General features: G+C 40.8%; 1 protein-coding gene across 3 annotated transcripts in view; it reads left to right on the forward strand.

Annotated features, from left to right (window-relative positions):
• The window catches only part of LRCH1 (leucine rich repeats and calponin homology domain containing 1), a 310046-nt gene extending 296254 nt beyond the window's left edge, over positions 1 to 13792 (forward strand). For all 3 annotated transcript variants that reach the window (XM_077483249.1, XM_077483251.1, XM_077483250.1), the window contains one exon: positions 12896 to 13792. In XM_077483249.1, coding sequence (XP_077339375.1) covers positions 12896 to 13009 — 114 coding nt within the window. In that variant the 3' untranslated portion in view covers positions 13010 to 13792. The remainder of the gene's footprint in view (positions 1 to 12895) is intronic.
• Positions 13793 to 18105: the final 4313 nt, after the last annotated feature.

The raw sequence follows: 18105 nt of genomic DNA on the forward strand, positions 1-18105 counted from the left end.
CAGATGTACAAAGGGGAAACAGATATATGTTTGTGGGGGGGATGACAGACATGTAGTGGGGTACAGAGGGGGAATATATATATTTGTGGGGGGAGCAAACATGCAGCGGTGTACAGAGGGGAAATAGATATGCAGGGGGGAACGCGCCCCTTGCTTAGAGTAATACTATACCCGCCCCTTAGAATATTAAAAAAAAAAGTCAGTTACTTTTGCTGAGTAACTAATTACTTTTTCAATGTAGTAACTGAGTTACTAACGCAATTACTTTTTGGGAGAAGTAATTTGTAACAGCTAATTACTTTTTTAAAGCAAAATTACCAACACTGGTTAGGACATACTGTATAATGTAGAAATCTCCCCAATGCGACTCAGATTACAAAAAAACAAAACTGTCAGAAGTTGTAATTCTTTCCTAATCTGTCCAAAGCTAAAAACAAAAAAAGGGGGGTTTAGATACATTTTAAAGCTGGGAATACATGGATCAAAATGTGGCCAGTTCAGCAGGGACTGGCCAAATTTCAATCCATGTGTGGGCAGGGTGGTTGTACAGAAACTCGATCTACTGATCAACTACTGCACAATCAGTACTACTGGCTATAACCGGCAGTGCTGATCAGTGTATTCTGATAGTTGGAAAGTCTCCCCTCTGTCAGAAAACAATACCTCAATGGGAGTGATTTCCCTATCCACATTAAGTGTGTGGATGGGGAATCAAGTCAGTTTTTTTTTTTTGTTCAACCTGCTGGTTGAATGGAAAAAAAAAAAAGTATCATGATTGGGCTGCTTAAGCCTTTATCAGTTGTTTCTGATCTCTGATAGTATATTAGCAGATTGTATATTCTTCATACCTGTATGGTCTAACGTGTGCCTTCAATGCAGACCTGCACTTTAGATGCAGCCATATGAATTCTGTTCTATTTAAAGCGTTTGTTAATGCAACAAAAAATGTATCCTGCTCTTTTAAAGCATGTTAGATGACATAGTGCTGTCATCTGTGTTATTTGGCCACCTGTAACACCTAAAAAACCTGGCTGATCCTGCCAGTTTCTGCCCTCCCTATGTAAACTGAACACGGTGAATTATGGCTGCTGAGCCCTGACACCGTGGTCAGTTTACGTGCCTCTGTTATCCACAGCCCTGCTCTCCTGTGACTCCTGTGCTCCTGTGTCCTCCTCCCTCCGCCTGTCAGCTCGTGACAGTGCTGCACCCTCCGCTCCTGCTGCTCAAATAACTGTAATTTGTATGAACCATCCATGCTGTCACTTTATGCATTGCCCTCTTCAGTGTGTGATTTATAGAAAGAAATGCTGTAAATACCTCATGTAAGAGCCAAGATTGTGATCACATGCAGTGGCTGCTGGTGCTCAAATTTTTTTGGGGGGCACAAACAAACTGAAAAATACTGAACCCCCAATTAATTGCAGCCTCACTGTGCCCATCAAATTCAGCCACTGTGCCCATCATATGCAGACATTGTGCCGATCAAATGCAGCCACCTGTGCCCATCATATGCAGCCACCTGTGCCCATCATATGCAGCCACTGTGCCCACTGACCTTCCCACTCGTGGCTCTGGCAGCACCCAACCCCCACCCCTGTGCATCTCTGGTGGCAGGACCACTCCCCCACGCGCACCTCTGGCAGCACACCCTCCCCCCTCCACATGCGGGCATGGCTCTGTCAGCACTGAACCCACCCCCCGTGAGTGCAGCTCTGGCAGCACCAAACCCCCCCCCCATGTGGCTCCTGCAGAAGGGACTTACCACAGCAGCTCCTCCCAGCGTGTCTTCTCCGCTCCTCTTCCTAAGCTCCAGGCATCCAATAGAATAGGGTGGCCTGGTGCTTTGGCCAATCAGGAAACAGGTCTGCTGCCCTACCTCCTGATTGGCGGGAAGGAAGGTTAGTGTGAAAATAGCTCAAATTAATTTGCTATCGTCGCACAATTGCGCCCACCCTATTTTGAAGCTTTTTAGAGCCTCTGGCTCTAATCGGGTGCTTAAAAAAGTACCACTCCCTCCCATCCCCGCCATAGGAATCCATGCGTCTGGCATCCTGAAAGGGGCCAGGCGACCGTGCACTAAGGGGCCAGGCGCCACTGATCACATGACCAGCTGGGTCTCTGCTCCCATCCCGAGTGATGTCAGTGGGGGAAACTCGGCCCCTCCCGCTGCATTTGACAGAGGAGAAAAAGGAGAGACCCTGCCGGTCATGTGATCGCAGATATCGGCTCGTACATTAGGTATTTACAGCATTTCATTTTATAAATCACAGGCAGAGGGGGACACTGCATAAGGAGACAGCACGGATGGTGCATACTGGTTAAAGTGGCTTAACAACCACGTGAACATAAAACAGGCATTTTTGCTTGTTGTATGTTTTGCTGTTGAAGAGACTTTAGCTGGTTATAAATGGATCAACATTTGTCAGGAACTGGTTAAATTTCAAGCCATGCATGGCCATTTCAGTGTGAGAGGAGTGATATACACACCCGAGTGTGGCTGTCAGTATATTTTCCCTCGATCAGCGCTTGCAGCCAATCAGCTGCAGTGCTAAACCAGTGTTTAGCTGACAGCTGATGACTCATTGGTTGGTAAGGACGTGGCGGCCAGCTTCCTGGCCCGCTCCTTATCAACCAGCTATGTACAGTGTGTTTGCACTGTGTTTTAAAGATTTAAAAAAAAAACGTAAAATGTAAATGTGCATGAAAACGGCATTCAAAAACACATAAAAAAAAGAGGGTTTAAAGGAAAACATCAGACTCATTTAAGAGTGATGATTTATGCCAATGTTACATTTTGTCATTTATTTGTCATTATTATGCTGCTTATCAAATGTCACTTGGAAGAATCACTGCATTGTAAATGGGCTTATATTCTCATATAATACATTTAAATAGTAGGGAAGATTTTTAGTTTAAAATAATCCTTTACCGGAGTGATTGTTTTTGTACATGCTGCATTATTTTAAAATGTGCTTTTAATTGACATATTCTGTCAAAATCCATCCGGGAAAAACTTCCTAGTCCAATCCCATCTGTGAGGAGTTTGCTCTCCAGATATCTGAAAAGTAAAACCTTCCTGAAATAAATGCGTCAGAACACATTGACGACAGGTATAACACCTCAAACTGACAAAGAATAATTGGAGATTTTTTTTTTCCCAGCACACATCTGATACAGAGTGTGCAGCAAAATTGGCTGGATGTTCTCTCCTGGATGTTCCATATGAAACATGTATATGGAATCGCCCTATTAGTATAATGCATATTTTATGGTGATTGATGTATGCTAGTTGTAACAAATCAGCTTGTTATTTTAATTAACTCTTCTTTGCTTGTAAAATATTTTCATACATTGTTTAATAAGTTAATAATTTATCATTAATGTGTTGAGGACATATTGAGATTTTATATATAGGATTAATCTAGGGCAGTGTGATGACATGGTTGTTCATGGCTGGGTTATTGATGTTTATTAATAATGTGACAGAAGCAGTCGAATTAATTCTGCAGTGTTTAGAGATATACTGTTAGCCCAGATTCAACCAAATGCAGAAAAGTTGATTGGGCGGCGCTTCACAGTACAGATAGACAATGATCCAAAACGCGCTGCAAAAGCAACCCAGGAGCTTTTGAAGGAAAATAAGTGGAATATTCTGCAATGACTGAGTCAATCACCTGATCTCAACCCAATCGAGCATGCATTTCACTTGCTGAAGGCAAAACTAAAGGCAGAAAGACCCACAAAGAAGAACTGAAGACCGCTGCAGTTAGAGCCTAGCAAAGTATCAGAAAGGAGTCCTTGGTAATGTCAATGGTTTCCAAACTTCAGGCAGTAACTTCAGTGCCAGTAAAGGCAAACTTGTGCCAGTAAACAAGCAAACTTCACTGCCAGTAAAGGATTCTCAACAAAATATAAAAAAAAAACATTTTATTTATAATTATATTCATATATCCAATTACATTTGAGCCCCTGAAAATGGGGAGACTGTGTATATAAATGGCTATTTGATATTTATGTTCATCCCCTTGAATTAAAGCTGAAAGTCTGCACTTCAAATTCATTTGGATTGTTTAATTTTATTTTGATGGCCAACAGTATGAAAACTGTGCCTGTGTCCAAATATATATGGATCTAACTGTATACCATATATATTCCTGCTATACATTTCCTACAAGCCAATCAATATACACTTATAGGGATTTTTTGTATCAAAGACATGTAGCAGAATGTACAAAGGGGGCGCATCATCTGAGCCCACTTTATTGGGACAGTGGCCACCCAGCCACGTTTGGTGGCAATATTCATGTCAGCTATATGATTTGTAATGTATATGATGGTGGGTGTACTGTCACTTTAAATATGTAAATGAAGTATCAAGGTGGGTCCAATGGGGATTCCTGGAAGTTGCTGGATGACCCTTGGGATGTGATAAAAGGGCTGCAGAGGGTCTCTCCTTCATCTTGCAGCGACCTGGAGTCCTGGAGCTTTTTCTACTGTAGTCCTGAAGACAGAGCTACCCTCCTTCCCTTCCAAGGTACCACACTATATGCCAACTGAGGAATGTTGAGAGAGCAGAGAGTGGTGGGGAGGAATTGTGGCTGTGCCACGGCATTGCACTTGCTGACACAGAAGGGAGCCAGAATAGCAGTGTTGGAGCAGAGGAGGTTTCGGCCACAACAAGTGCAGCCCTCCCCTCAGAGAAGATTGCGGCGGAGCATGCCCCTGGAGCATCTTGTGGCTGTGGGAGATGAAGAGAAGGATACTAAGGCAAATGGGAGGAGCCAAACAGGATGGCATGGAGGCGGTGCCCAGGAGATGAACAGAAGAGGCAGCCCTGCTCAGTCACCAGCCAGCAGACGGGGCAGAGGGCATACTGAAGCGCGGTTGGAGCGGCTGGAGAGCACAGCACCACCCGCTCCAGCAGGCAGTCTACAAGGGACAGCTATCCCACAGTTGTGGGCTCCTCAAAGTGACCTGGTCCCGGGTGCACTTTTCAACAGTATGCAGACAAGCCTGAGTATACCAGCTGTGGCAACTTCACCAGCTGTGCAGGGTGAGTCTTCTCTGCCTAATGCTTTGCCGGATGTTCTGGTATACCTGTCAGCTATTTCTAAAGCTCTCTCTGCTGCTGGCATTTCTGCACCTGTTTTTCCTACCTCTCTAGCTGTATCCCCCTCTGGGTCTGCCTCTGCAAGCTCTGTTTCTGCACCTGTTGTTCCAGTTCCTGTGTCACTGAGTCAGCTAGGCAGCACAACACATGCTAGGGATACACACATACCCACTCCTGCTATTGCGGTTGCAAATAGGATGTCAGTACTTGAATCCTGTATGAAGGAGGCAATGCCCTGTGAGATTTCCGCTTTAGGGTACTACTTACCTATGTCAGTTAAGGAGCAAATCTGGAGGGGGGAATTTGTAGATATGTTATTCCTCATTCCCGCTACAAAAGATTTTGTTCTGAAATAAGATAAGAAAGGGGAGGATAGGCGTAGGCCTGTACCTGCTCTTCCAATGATTGGCTACAGGTATTTTTTGATGCCAGAGTGTTAGTAGAAAAGCACCCTGATATGTGCGGAGGCCTTTTTCAGCATTTAGATCACGTGTTGGAGGCCTACAAAAGTTTTAGCGGCTTGGGCTGGTATGCCTACGATGAGTAGTTTCACCAAAAGCATGCGCACCACCCATCCTTAAGATGGGGGGGAAGGACGTGAGCCTATGGCTTAATTTGATTTTGCCCCAAAGAGCGCCTGCTATTCAGCAGAACCCAGTTAACCCTGTCAGCTCCGCTTATCGCAGGGGTTGTTTTTTCATTTAATGAAAATCAACGTCGCTTTAATACCTCATGTAAATATAGACATGAGTGCTCATTTTGTGCAGGGCCACATCCAGTGGTGCGATGTTTAAAAAAAAAAAACGGCTGGATCTGGCTCCCCATCTTAGCGGGATATTTTTCCCAAAAGCCTGCACGCCTGCTGGAAAGCTTGCGCCCCTGGCTGGACTTATACCCAAACAGGTAGAAGGCACGTTTGCTAATTGAAGGATTTTCAGTCGGTTTTCCTATTCCTTCTTTTTCGAGCACTGGGTGCAATATTGTGGGTAATTTAAAATCGGTCAATTAGTTTCCAGAGGTTGTTTGGGAGAAAGAGTTTTTTTTAAAGGGATTGAAAAGGGCCCGCCATGCGACCCTCCTCTATCTCCACCTTTAAAGATTTCCTCTAGGGGTAGCCCCCAAGAGGGAACCAAATATGCTCCATCTAATACAACATCCCTTTTCCAAAAGGGGATCATTGAATGACGAAATTGATGAGGCACTGTGTTCAGTTGATTATGTGACTTTTGAGGAAGCTATTGTGAAGGTTAAGTCGTGCGGCCGAGGGGCCTTGTTGGCTAAAGCTAATGTGAAGTTGGCTTTCAGGCTTTTGCCAAACTACCCGTTAGCTTTCAGTTCTTTGGGTTTTTATTTTGAAGGATGCTATTTTTTTGACAAATGGGATGTTCTTTGCCCTGTACATTTTTTTTGAAACTTTTTCCACTTTTTCTTCATTGGGTTATGTCTTTTGAGTCTGGGCAGGATTACGTACTGCATTACTTGGACTATTTTTTATTTATCGGTTTTGCGAAATCTGACATTTTGTTCTTGGCTATTGCGGTTGTTTGGTGTTATTATGGAACATTTTGTGTTCCACTGGCCACAGAGAAGACTTGTTCTCCTGCGACTTCGGTAGAGTTTATATGTATTTTGATTGATACTGAGGCAAGGGAGTTTAGTCTGCCACAGGCTAAGATTGACAGAATGAGAAACCTTATTGCCTTTCCCTTAAGGAGACGTGAGGTGTTGTTAAAGGACATGCAGTCGCTATTGGGCCTCCTGGCTTTTGCTTGTAAAATTATGCCAGTAGAGAGGATGTTCTCCCAACTTCTAGCTTTCAACCTCAGGTTTAAAATCCCCTTTTGCTTACATCCTCTTGACGGCTCCCCTCAAGGATGACTTAGTGGTGTGGGACAATTTTTTTAGCATCCTTTAACAGAAGGTCCTTTTTTCAGTCTGATTTTATTTTTGCTCCAGATTTCTACTTGTTCACAGACGCGGCAGGCTCGAAAGGTTTTGTGGCGATATGGGATTCGCATTGGAGTTGTGGTGCTTGGCCGGATGCGTGGATTCAGAAAAAAGCTACTAGAAACATTGGGCTACTAGAGTTTTTCTCAATTTTAGTAGCCATGTCGCTTTGGGGATTTTTTTGCTTATTGCCAGTTTCCACCAGAATCCGCCTGTTAAGGGGTCCTCTTTGTTGTCAATTGCCTTTCTTCCAACTCTTTATTTGTGGTTAATATTTTGCGTCATCTGTGTGTTTGTTTTTTTATGTTTAAAATTGAATATCTGGATTAAGGCTAAGTACCCACCCGGGGTTTTAATTACCATAGCTGACTCTCTTCTCCTTCACCAGTTGCTCCCTAGGGAGGATGCGGAGTGGATGTAGTGCCCGGCTTACCTCTGATTTAACACCGGTTGTTGAGGCTATTTAGACACTCAGTCGCTCCTCGTACATGGAGGAAGTAGATACATTTTTGCTGAAAATACTGGATTTTCTTGGGAGCATCTGTTCTGTTTTTTTTTGATGGAGAGGCAACCTTCTTATGGGCTTCTGGCAAGTTGGGGTATCCTTTTATTTCCGAATGAGAGGTTTCCCACCCTGCTCTATTTTTTTTTTTACGGTGAAACAGGCATTGAAAGGCTGCAGGAGTAAAACACTTGCCCTGCATGGTAGACGGCCTATTTGTTTGGATATTCTTAACCATTTGCCAACTGGCTCATGTACATATACGTTGGCAGTTTGAAGATGGATATCTCGGTAACTGCAGCAGCTGCTGCATCAACCGATTTGTCCATCTTTAGAGCCGGCGGTCCTGTTTAAGATAATGGTAGTCTCTGTGGTGGATTCGCCGCAAGATCGCCATTATAGGCGGCGGGTGAGGTGCCACCCACCGCTCTCCCGCACCCTCCGCCGCTTACAAGAGCCGTTGGCAGCAGCGGAGGTGATCGGGTCCTGTCCGTGGCTGTGTATGGAGATGAGTGAGGGGAAGATGGCCCCCACCCGTCTCCATACTATAGCAGGAAGGAAGCTACGTCAAAACATCACTTCCGCCCATATGTCTTAAAGGCACATTTTTCTGTTGTCATTTTTTTCAAATGACACTTAAAAAAAAAAAAAAATGATTGCATTTAAGTACAAATGTGAGATCTGAGGTCTTTTTGACCCCAGATCTCATATTTAAGAGGACCTGCCATGCTTTTTTTCTATTAAAAGGGATGTTTACATTCCTTATAATAGGAATAAAAGTGACCCATTTTTTTTTTTTAAACAGTGAAAAAAAAAATCAAGTAAAATAAATAAGATTTTTTTTTTTTTCAAAGCACCCAGTTCTGACAAGCTCACGTGCAGAGGCGAACACATATGTGATTAGCGCCCGCATATGAAAACGATGGTGAAACCACACATTTGAGGTATCGCCGCAATCGTTAGAACGAGAGCAATTATTCTAGCCTCCTCTGTAACTCAAAACATGCAACCTGTAGAATTTTTTTAACACATTTTTTAAATGTCGCCTATGGAGATTTTTAAGGGTAAAAGTTTGAAGCCATTCCACGAGTGGGCGCAATTTTGAAACATGGCATGACATGTTGGGTATCAATTTACTTGGCGTAACATTATCTTTCATGATATAAAAAAAATTGGGCTAACTCTACTTTACTTTGTCTTATTTTTTTTATTCAAAAAAGTTAATTTTTTCCCAAAAAAGTGCGCTTGTAAGACCGCAAAAATACGGTTTGACAAAAAGTATTGCAATGACCGCCATTTTATTCTCTAGGGTGTTAGAACCCCCAAACATTATACTTTTTTTTTTGCTAATTTTCTAGCAAAAAAACTTGTTTTTAACTTATAAACAGGGTCTGAAAAAGAAGCCTGGTCTTTAAGTGGTTAAGCGGCTTTGGTTTGCTTTACCAGTTATGAGGCTTTACTATTTAAGGCAGCTTTGGTGTAGTCTTATTTTGGAGTCTTTTTTGGGTTTCCGACTTGCTTTCAGCATCCAAAAGGATTTTTTTGGAATGCTATTGGAGCATGTGCTAGTCGAACAAGGTCAGGTATGCCTTTTTCTTTTTTTTTTAAGCGATCTAAAACTGAACAATTGGGATGCGGTGAATGGGTAATTCTACCAGCATGTGGAGACGTCTCGGTGTGCCCGGGGGCACTGGTAAATTGTTTCTTGGCATGTGTCCAGTTGGGTCAAGCCATTTTCTCATTCATTTAGATCGGTCTCCCCTCACTAAGTACCAATATTCATATGTCCTGGAACGCTGTCTTGAAAAAATTGGGTTTACAAAATTTTACGTTTTTTCATCTCAGTCAGAATAGGGGCAGCATCTGACGCTGCTGAGAGGGTTTTTCCGGCCAAACCCATAATGGATATGGGAAGATGGAGGTCCAATTATTTTAAGAGTTATTAAACCTAACCTTTCACTTTGATTTCCTAGGTTTTCAACATTGCATATGGATTCTGGGCCTCTCTTACATATATTGGGCATGGAAGCGTGCGGCTCAACGTAGGTACTCGGTTAACTTATCTTTACAGCCGGAATCCTTCGCTCTGTACTGGAAGAGTGGGAGAGGTCTGAAGTGGCAGCAACTATATTTTCATTTGTCACAATTATTTCAGTTTTGGCCACCACCTTCAATCCTGATAGTTCATCTGGGAGGTAACAGCTTCGGTAACATTCGTACTTCGGATCTTTTGTTTATGATCAAAGGGATCTTTATCGGTTGCATTTGACTTCCCCAGGGACAATCGTTGTTTTTTCAGAGATAGTTCCCCGCTTAGCTTGGTTGTCTTCCCCATTCCATAGAGTGATGGAGAAAATGAGGAAGAGGGTCAATAGGGCAATGGCTAAGTATATGCCACTGTTAGGGTTTTTTTCTTATCGGCACGTTGATCTTGAAGTGGGAATCCCGAGGCTTTATAGGCAGGACAAGGTCCACCTTTCGGATATGGGTGCCAATATCTTCAATCTTGAGCTGCAAAGCAGCATTGAAATGGCCATGTATTTGGGGTAAGCCGGTCTTGTTTCCCCAAGTCTGGCTGGTGAGGACGTATTTCTTTGTTCAATAAAGTTTAAGCTGCCCGAGTTCTGACAACTGGGCAAAAGTTTGCTGTATATTTGATTTCATCCGAATATTGGATTAATATGTTTTGTCTTTATGAATATTGTAAACCAAGAATATTGTTAACGGCCATTTTCTGCCAAAATAGTGTTTGTGTATTGCTATACGGTTGTATCCAGGGAATTAAGGTAGTGGGCAAGTTTGGCCTGCAGTCTCATACATTTTGGCCAAAATTTATGATTTTTATTTCTATTTTTGGCCTTTTTTTGTTTATATTGCAAAAAAATCCAGTGGTGACCAAATAGCACCAAAAGAAAGCGCTATTTGTGTGAAAAAAATTATATAAACTATGTTTAGATACAGTGTTGCATGAATGCACAATTATTAGTTAAATTAGCACAGTGCTAAACAGCAAAAAATGCCCTGGTCATGAAGGGGGTAAAATCTTCCGGGCAAATGTTTTGTGTGTTCTTTCTTCCAGCCTTTTCTATTAAGGGAACAATGTGGCAGTAATTAACAAATAAGTAGCTGCATTTTAGAAGTAACTGTTAAAGACTGGGAAGTTAGATGTCATCATAAAAACAAATTTTTTACACTAATAATAAACATTCAAGCTGGCTCTGCTTATGTTTTGCATGGCAAAAAATTGTTTGGCATGTGCATCATAGATGTAAAGGTGAATATGCATGATACTGAATAATGTATAACTTGAAACTTTTGGGAGAAGGTCGGCAAAGTTTTGGATTTACCTTTTAAACTCTTACCTGAAGAAAAGGTTTGAAGAGAAGGTGAAACACTAAAGCCCCATACACACTATCAGATTTTCTGCTGATTTGTTAATTCAGATTTACCAAAACCATATATTATGAGGTCAAACCTTAGGATGTGTATGCAATCAGGCAGGCCGTTGCACTACATGGTTTTGGTAAATCAGAAAAAATCTGCAGAAAATCTGATAGTGTATATGGGGCTTTCGACCTTCACTTAACTTTAGAGGCCTTTGTATCTTTATGTATATCGTGTTGGTAAGTACAGATCATATGTCAGAAAATTATGAATAAATACAGTGCCTTGCAAAAGTATTCACCCACCTTAGCATTTTTTGTGTTTTGTTGCCTCACAGCCTGGAATTAACATGGATTGTTTGAGGATTTGCATCATTTAATTTACAGAACATGCCCACAACTTTGCAGATTTTTTTTATTTTTTTATTGTGAAGCAAACAACAAATAGGACAAAATAATAGAAAAAGTCAATGTGCATAACTATTCACAACCCCTCCTAAAGTCAATAAATTGTAGAGCCACCTTTTGTGGCTATAATAGTTCCAAGTCCCTTTTGGATAAGTCTCTATGAGCTTTCAACATCTTACCACTGGGATTTTTGTCCATTCCTCCTGGCAAAACTGCTCCAGCTCCATCAAGTTGGATGGTTTGCATTTGGGAACAGCAATCTTTAAGTCTGACCACCGATTTTCTATTGGCTTGAGGTCTGAGCTTTGACCAGACCATTGCAACACATTTACATGTTTCCTCTTAAACCACTCAAGTGTTGCTTTAGCAGTTTGTTTGGGGTCATTGCCCTGCTGGAAGATGAACCTCCGTCCTAGCCTCAAATCACATTCAGAATGGTACAGGTTTTCCTCATGAATAAACCCCTGTATTTAGGACCATCCATCTTTCTCTCAACTCTGACCAGTTTCCCAGTCCTGACTGCTGAAAAACATCCCGCAGCATGATGCTGCCACCACCATGTTTCACTGTGGGGAAGATGTTCTTTGGGTGATGTGATGTGTTGGGTTTGCGCCAGACATAGCATTTTCTTTGACCAAAAAGTTTGATTTTAGTCTCATTAGACCAGAGCACCTTCCTCCATACATTTTGGGAGTCTCCCACATGCCTTTTCGCAAACTCAAAACGTGTCATTTTGTTTTTTGCTGAAAGTAATGGCTTTCTTCTGGCCACTCTGCCATAAAGCCCAATTCTATGGAGCTTATTGTCATCCTATGTACAGATACTCCAGTCTCCGCTATGGAACTCTGCAGCTCCTCCAGGGTTACCTTAGGTATCTATGCTGCCTCTCTGATTAATGCCCCCCTTGCCTGGTCCGTGAGTTTTGGTGTGCAGCCATTTGGTCATGATAGATTTGATGGTGCTCCTAGGGACCATCATTTTTTTATAACCTAACCCTGACTTGTACTTCTCAACAACATTGTCCCTTACTTGTTAGGAGAGTTCCTTGGTCTTTATGGCAGTGTTTGGTTAGTGGTGCCTCTTGCTTAAGTGTTGCAGCCTCTGGGGCCTTTCAAAAAGGTGTGTATATGTAATGACAGATCATGTGACACTTAGATTGCACACAGACTATTGTGTTCAGATCCATCACATATAATTCGGATTAAAAAAAAAACCACTGAACTAAAGGCTGTAATGTAACAAAATAGATAAAAAGCCAAAGGGTGAATACTTTTGCAAGGCACTGTAGATATATTTACTTTACTCTGCATTCTTATACTATCAGGAGGACACAGCCTAAAACAGATAGGCTCAATGGGAATAGCTTTTCACAACAAGCATTGTGCTAGTTTAGGACTAATTATTCACCTAATGATCAGGGTTTTTGTTCTTATTTTTTTCCTTTTACTACTGTAATTTGTCAATAAATTATCATCTTTGGTGCATGAAATTATTTCAGAAGTTTTTATGTGGCCCTGCTCTTATACATATTTTTTTTTTTTGTAGGAGAAGCTTTGTTTACCACATCACATCCTAGAGGAAAAGGGATTGATGAAAGTGAGCATTACCGTTCAAGCACTGCTAGATGTAACCACAACCAAGCAGGCCTTAATTTTATGAAACTACTGCACCCTGTTTAACCCAATGGTGAAAACGTGTTTTCTACAGGCTGCCAAAGAGAGTAATGTGGAAAAAAAGAATTTTGCCTCACAGCGAGCCTCTGCTAAGGAGATGCTGAGTGAATGCAAGACAGAAAGTTGGTTTAACATTCCATAAAGGAAGGGCGTTGAGCGAATTTTGCACAGCATAATTAACCTATACGTAAACTGTACATTCTCAGCCCCCACTTCAAAAGTTTGCTAAATATCAATTAATGCTGTCCTCCCAAATTGTTTATTTGCATTCTTCCAATTATGGTGTGTTATTGTATTCTGTGATGGAACAGCAGAATAGGGAACAGTGTTTCTTCTACCCAGTCCATAGACTCATGGAACAGAATACTATTGCTGGGTATTTCCAAAATGGCAGGTCACATTGCACTGTATTTATTTCTATAGCGTTATGTTCATTACTTTCAATGCCAGACACTAATTGCTGCTTAAAGTCTGAACATATTTGTGAAATAGCAGTTTTAACTAGATGTAAATGTGTATTACAATGGCCTTTTGTTCACTGGACAGTTCAACAGAAATGTAATGATTAACAAAAAATCGTAATATGTTATGTATATAATGATAAGGAAATGAGGAGTCATTTGTTTTTAGCATCATTAGCTAATGGTGGGGCTACGGGCTATGATCACCTAGTAGCATAAGATAATCCCTTATTGCCCACTGCCATATTTGCACACTATTGTCTGCATATTGTAAATGAGAATTTACTCAATAGAGAGATTTAATCTAATGCTTCCTGTGTTACAAAAAACACTAAAATGCATGTGTTGTGGAACCTAATTGTTTATATCATGCTACACTTTTGTTTACTGCTGTAAAAATATGGAGGGCTTATTTTTTTTTTACTTTACCCTGTGAATTCACCAGAATTCTTCCAGGGAACACTTCACACTATTTATAAAGTACATTTGCCATGTTGAAAAATTGGAATCAAGCCCGCAGTCCTCTGCCATGCTGATACCAATCCACTTTGCCAAAAAAGGAACTACCGTAACCAATGCATCCTTTAGCTGGCATAGGGTTGATTTTCTGTCAACAATCCTTTATTATGACAGTACCCCTAACCAGTGCAACATGTGAGTTAAAATAAAGAGTTTTAAAAAAAATTTAATTGAAAAAGAAATCCAGCTGAAGGCCTACAAGAAAGGAAAAGGGACCTTTTGCTTCTAGATCAGAATTCTCAGAATGAATTGATAAAAAAAGGGACTAAGTGTGGCATACACCGATCAACCATAGCATTATAACCACTCACCATAACCTGTTGAGGCATGGACTCCACTAGACCTCTAAAGATATAGTAGTATCTGAGACCAAGCCATCAGTAGTAGAGTCCTGTAAGTTGCGAGGTGGAGCCTCCATGGATTGAACTTGTTTTTCTAGCACATCACACAAATGCTCTATTGCAGTGGTTCTCAACTCTGTTTTTAAGTACCCCCAACAGACTATGTTTTGGGAATTCCTCTTGGATAAAATAGCTGTCCAAAATAGCTGCCTACAAACATGGCCTGCTGTGGGGGTACTTAAGGACAGGCTTGAATACCACTGCTCTATTGGATTGATATATGGAGAATATAGAGACCAAGTCAACACCTAAAAATATAATTGTTGTGATCCTCAAACCATTCTTGAATTCATCAGACCAGGCAACCTTCTTCCATTGCTCCGTGATTCAGCTCTGACGCTCACGCTTCTCTGGACGTGGGTAAACATGCACCTTGACCGGTCTGCAGCTATATAGCCCTATAGGCAACAAACTGTGAGGCACTGTGTTGTGACACCTTTTTTATCAGAACCAGCTATGACTCTTTGGATCAGACTAATGGGCCAGCCTTCACTCCTCACTTGAATCAATAAGCCATTCCTGCCTACGACCCTGCTGCTGGCTTTTTGGTAGGTCCTGACCACTGCAGACTGGAAACCTCACACAAGAGCTGCAGTTTTTGAGATGTTCTGCCCCAGTTGTCTTGTTATTACATTGCAACCTTTCTGAGAGTCGCTTAAGTCCTTATACTTGCCCCTTTTTTTCTGCATTCAATGCATCAGCCCATTGTAGTGTTTTTAACTTTACCATATTAAAGCCGAGTTACACTAGAGCGGCTTTGCACTCTCTTCTTTTGTTTTGTTCAAATGCCATTGGCAGGAGATAATCAATGTTACTCACTTCACCTGTCATTGGTCATAATGTTATGGTTGATCAGTGTGTGTGTGTGTGTGTGTGTGTGCTCAATACTAACGAACAGTGGTCCCTGATGTGGTCACTCCCTCTTCTTTGAACCTCTAACCAGTTTACCACTCATGTGCATAAGAGAAGGGATTATAAAACAGACAGTATAGTATATATATATATATATATATATATATATATATATATATATATATATATATATATATATATATATGTATATATATATATATGTATACATACTATACTGTCTGTTTTATAATCCCTTCTCTTATGCCACTGGTAAGGAGTTAGTTTCAACAATGTAAAGAGGAAAAAAAAAATTGGTGTGAATTCACTACAGAATAGAAGCAATAATTTAATACCCCTGGCAGTGAAGACATTGGGGTTGATTTACTAAAGACAAATTAGGCTGTTCTTTTTGTAAGGGAATTCTCCCTTAGCTCAGTGAATGATGTAAAGCTCTGTTGACTTTCATCATCCAATTATGTGCAAGCAAAAATCCCTATTTTTAAATTTTTCCTTGCAGGTGATCAAGGGTGTTCTTTGCAAAAAGAAGCAAAGTGGAAATTCCCTTGAAATTATTAAATCGACTCCATTGAGTTTAACATGTATGTGACAGATGCTTTCCTTTTTAGATGCTTTTCCTTTTCTTTTCCTTTCTTAGTTTAATATTTTTAGTCGTGATGCAGTTTTCAGACAAGTTGAATGTAAACAGAATAGGATATCCGTGATGGCAACTCTGAAAAGCACAGGCTTTTGGTATTCCTGGATATATTTTAAAAGCACAGCTGTCCTTTAATATGCCCTTTTATGTTTCTCTTTCTTAGCTGGCACAAATTGGCCAATTTGTATTATACCTTTGTAGTGAATGTATGCTCTCATGGGCATCCAATTGATAGGATGCATGCCAGTTTTGATCTTTCTACCTAACTGAAAGTCATACACAGGTCACCTTGTTAACTACCTTTCCAAACCTATGCAGTGTGTCATTTGTCTATTTTGTGATGTGCAGATGCCAAGTGAGCTGATGTAATCAGAACAAAATGAATTCATGTGATTTTCTTTTTCTGCATTTACCCAGTTTCACCTACAATTTTAGGGTAGAGTATATGGCTATCTAGACTTAATATTTAATTATAGGATGATATTGCAAAAGCCAGTCATCCACTGGCTTTGTATATTTCTTGGCATTACCAGTCATAAGATCTCTGCTGTGAATTTCCCAGGTGTGCTTATTTTCAACATCCATTACGAGAAGGGTTCTCTCACCTATATTTCTTTAATAATATAGAAAGCATACCAAAAAAACTCAGAATCAATGGTTATATGAGGTAAAAAACAGTATAATCTTATAACTGGAGTCCCAGGGATATACGGCTGTGATAAGTTATTCAACATGGCCCTCATAACTTGATTATTGGTTTCAGATGGATTCGGTCTTCAAGTGTAATTTCCCAGGTTTTGAGGAAAAAAAAATAAAAAATTCACGTAGGTTAGTTAAATAAGTTGCAAGAGTTTTAGGGCCTCCCTACTGTAACAACATGTTCAGCTACAGTGTTGTAGGCACAATGTGTAGGAAATAACACAGTTACAGGGATGCAACAACTCCTAACAGTTTAAAAAAAATCTAATTGCAGATTGAAAGGGAGAGATATTTTTTAGTATCAAAAGGGCTTGTGTGATATATATTTTTTCAGTGAATGTAAAGTCTTCCTTTAAATGACAGAAAAAATAAAGACATATGTTGCATCAGTCAGGGATAAAAAGTAACTGCTTTTGTATTAAAGCCCAGAAAAGTTTAGAAACACACATACTGAATCAGTAAGTTAAAACTTCCTTTATTTTTCCTGCACAAAATCCTTCTTCATTTGTGTGTTAACACGCTCCCCCCGACACTACATCTGACAGTGGAAGGATTTTGGCAACCCGAGTCAGTGCTGTTAATCCACAAAGCAGTGTACAGGACTACAGTGGGGAAAATAATTATTTGATCACCTGCAGATTTTGTAAGTTTACCCACTTACACCTTTGCTTAAAATGATAGGCCCTTCATTTCTTTGTATTTTAAATGATATGGACAGACTATCAACCAAACATCCAGAAAAAAAGCACATGATACAAATGTTATAAATTGAGTTGCAGTTCAGTGAGTAAAATAAGTATTTAATCCCAAAGCAAAACATGACTTAAGTACTTGGTGGAGAAACCCTTGTTGGCAAGCACAGAGGTAAGATGTTTTCTTGTAGTTGGTTACCAGTAATGCACACATCTCAGGAGGGATTGTGGTCCACTCTTCTTTACAGATTGTCTCTGAATCCTTAAGGTTTTTTGGCTGTCGCTTGTCAACTCAAAGTTTCAGCTCCCTCCATATTTTCTATAGGCTAAAGGTCTGGAGACTGGCTAGGCCACTCCATGATCTTAATGTGCTTCTTCTTGAGCCACTCCTTTGTTGCCTTGGCAGTATGTTTTGGGTCATGCTGGAAGACTCATCCAGGACCCATCTCCAGTGTTTTGGCTGAGGGAAGAAGGATCTCATGCAAGATTTTACAATCCATCGGCCCCTTAATGGAGCAAAGTCTGCTATGTACCTATAGCAGAGAAATCGCCCCAAAGCATAATGTTTACACCTCCGTGATTGACTGTAGGGATGGTGTTCTTGGGATCATAGTCCAGCATTTTTCTTCCTCTAAACACAGAGAGTTGAATTAATGCCAAAGTGCTCAATTTTGGTCTAATCTGACCACAGCACTTTCTTCTCAATCCTTCTCTAAATAATTTAGATGTTCATTGGCAAACTTCTGATGGGCATATACACATGCCTTCTTGAGGAGGGGGGACCTTGCAGGCACTGCAGGATT

Source organism: Lithobates pipiens, unplaced genomic scaffold (assembly GCF_037356315.1).
Source record: "Lithobates pipiens isolate NorthernLeopardFrog02 unplaced genomic scaffold, aLitPip1_a1.2 Scaffold_16, whole genome shotgun sequence".
Classification (NCBI taxonomy): Eukaryota; Metazoa; Chordata; class Amphibia; order Anura; family Ranidae; genus Lithobates; species Lithobates pipiens.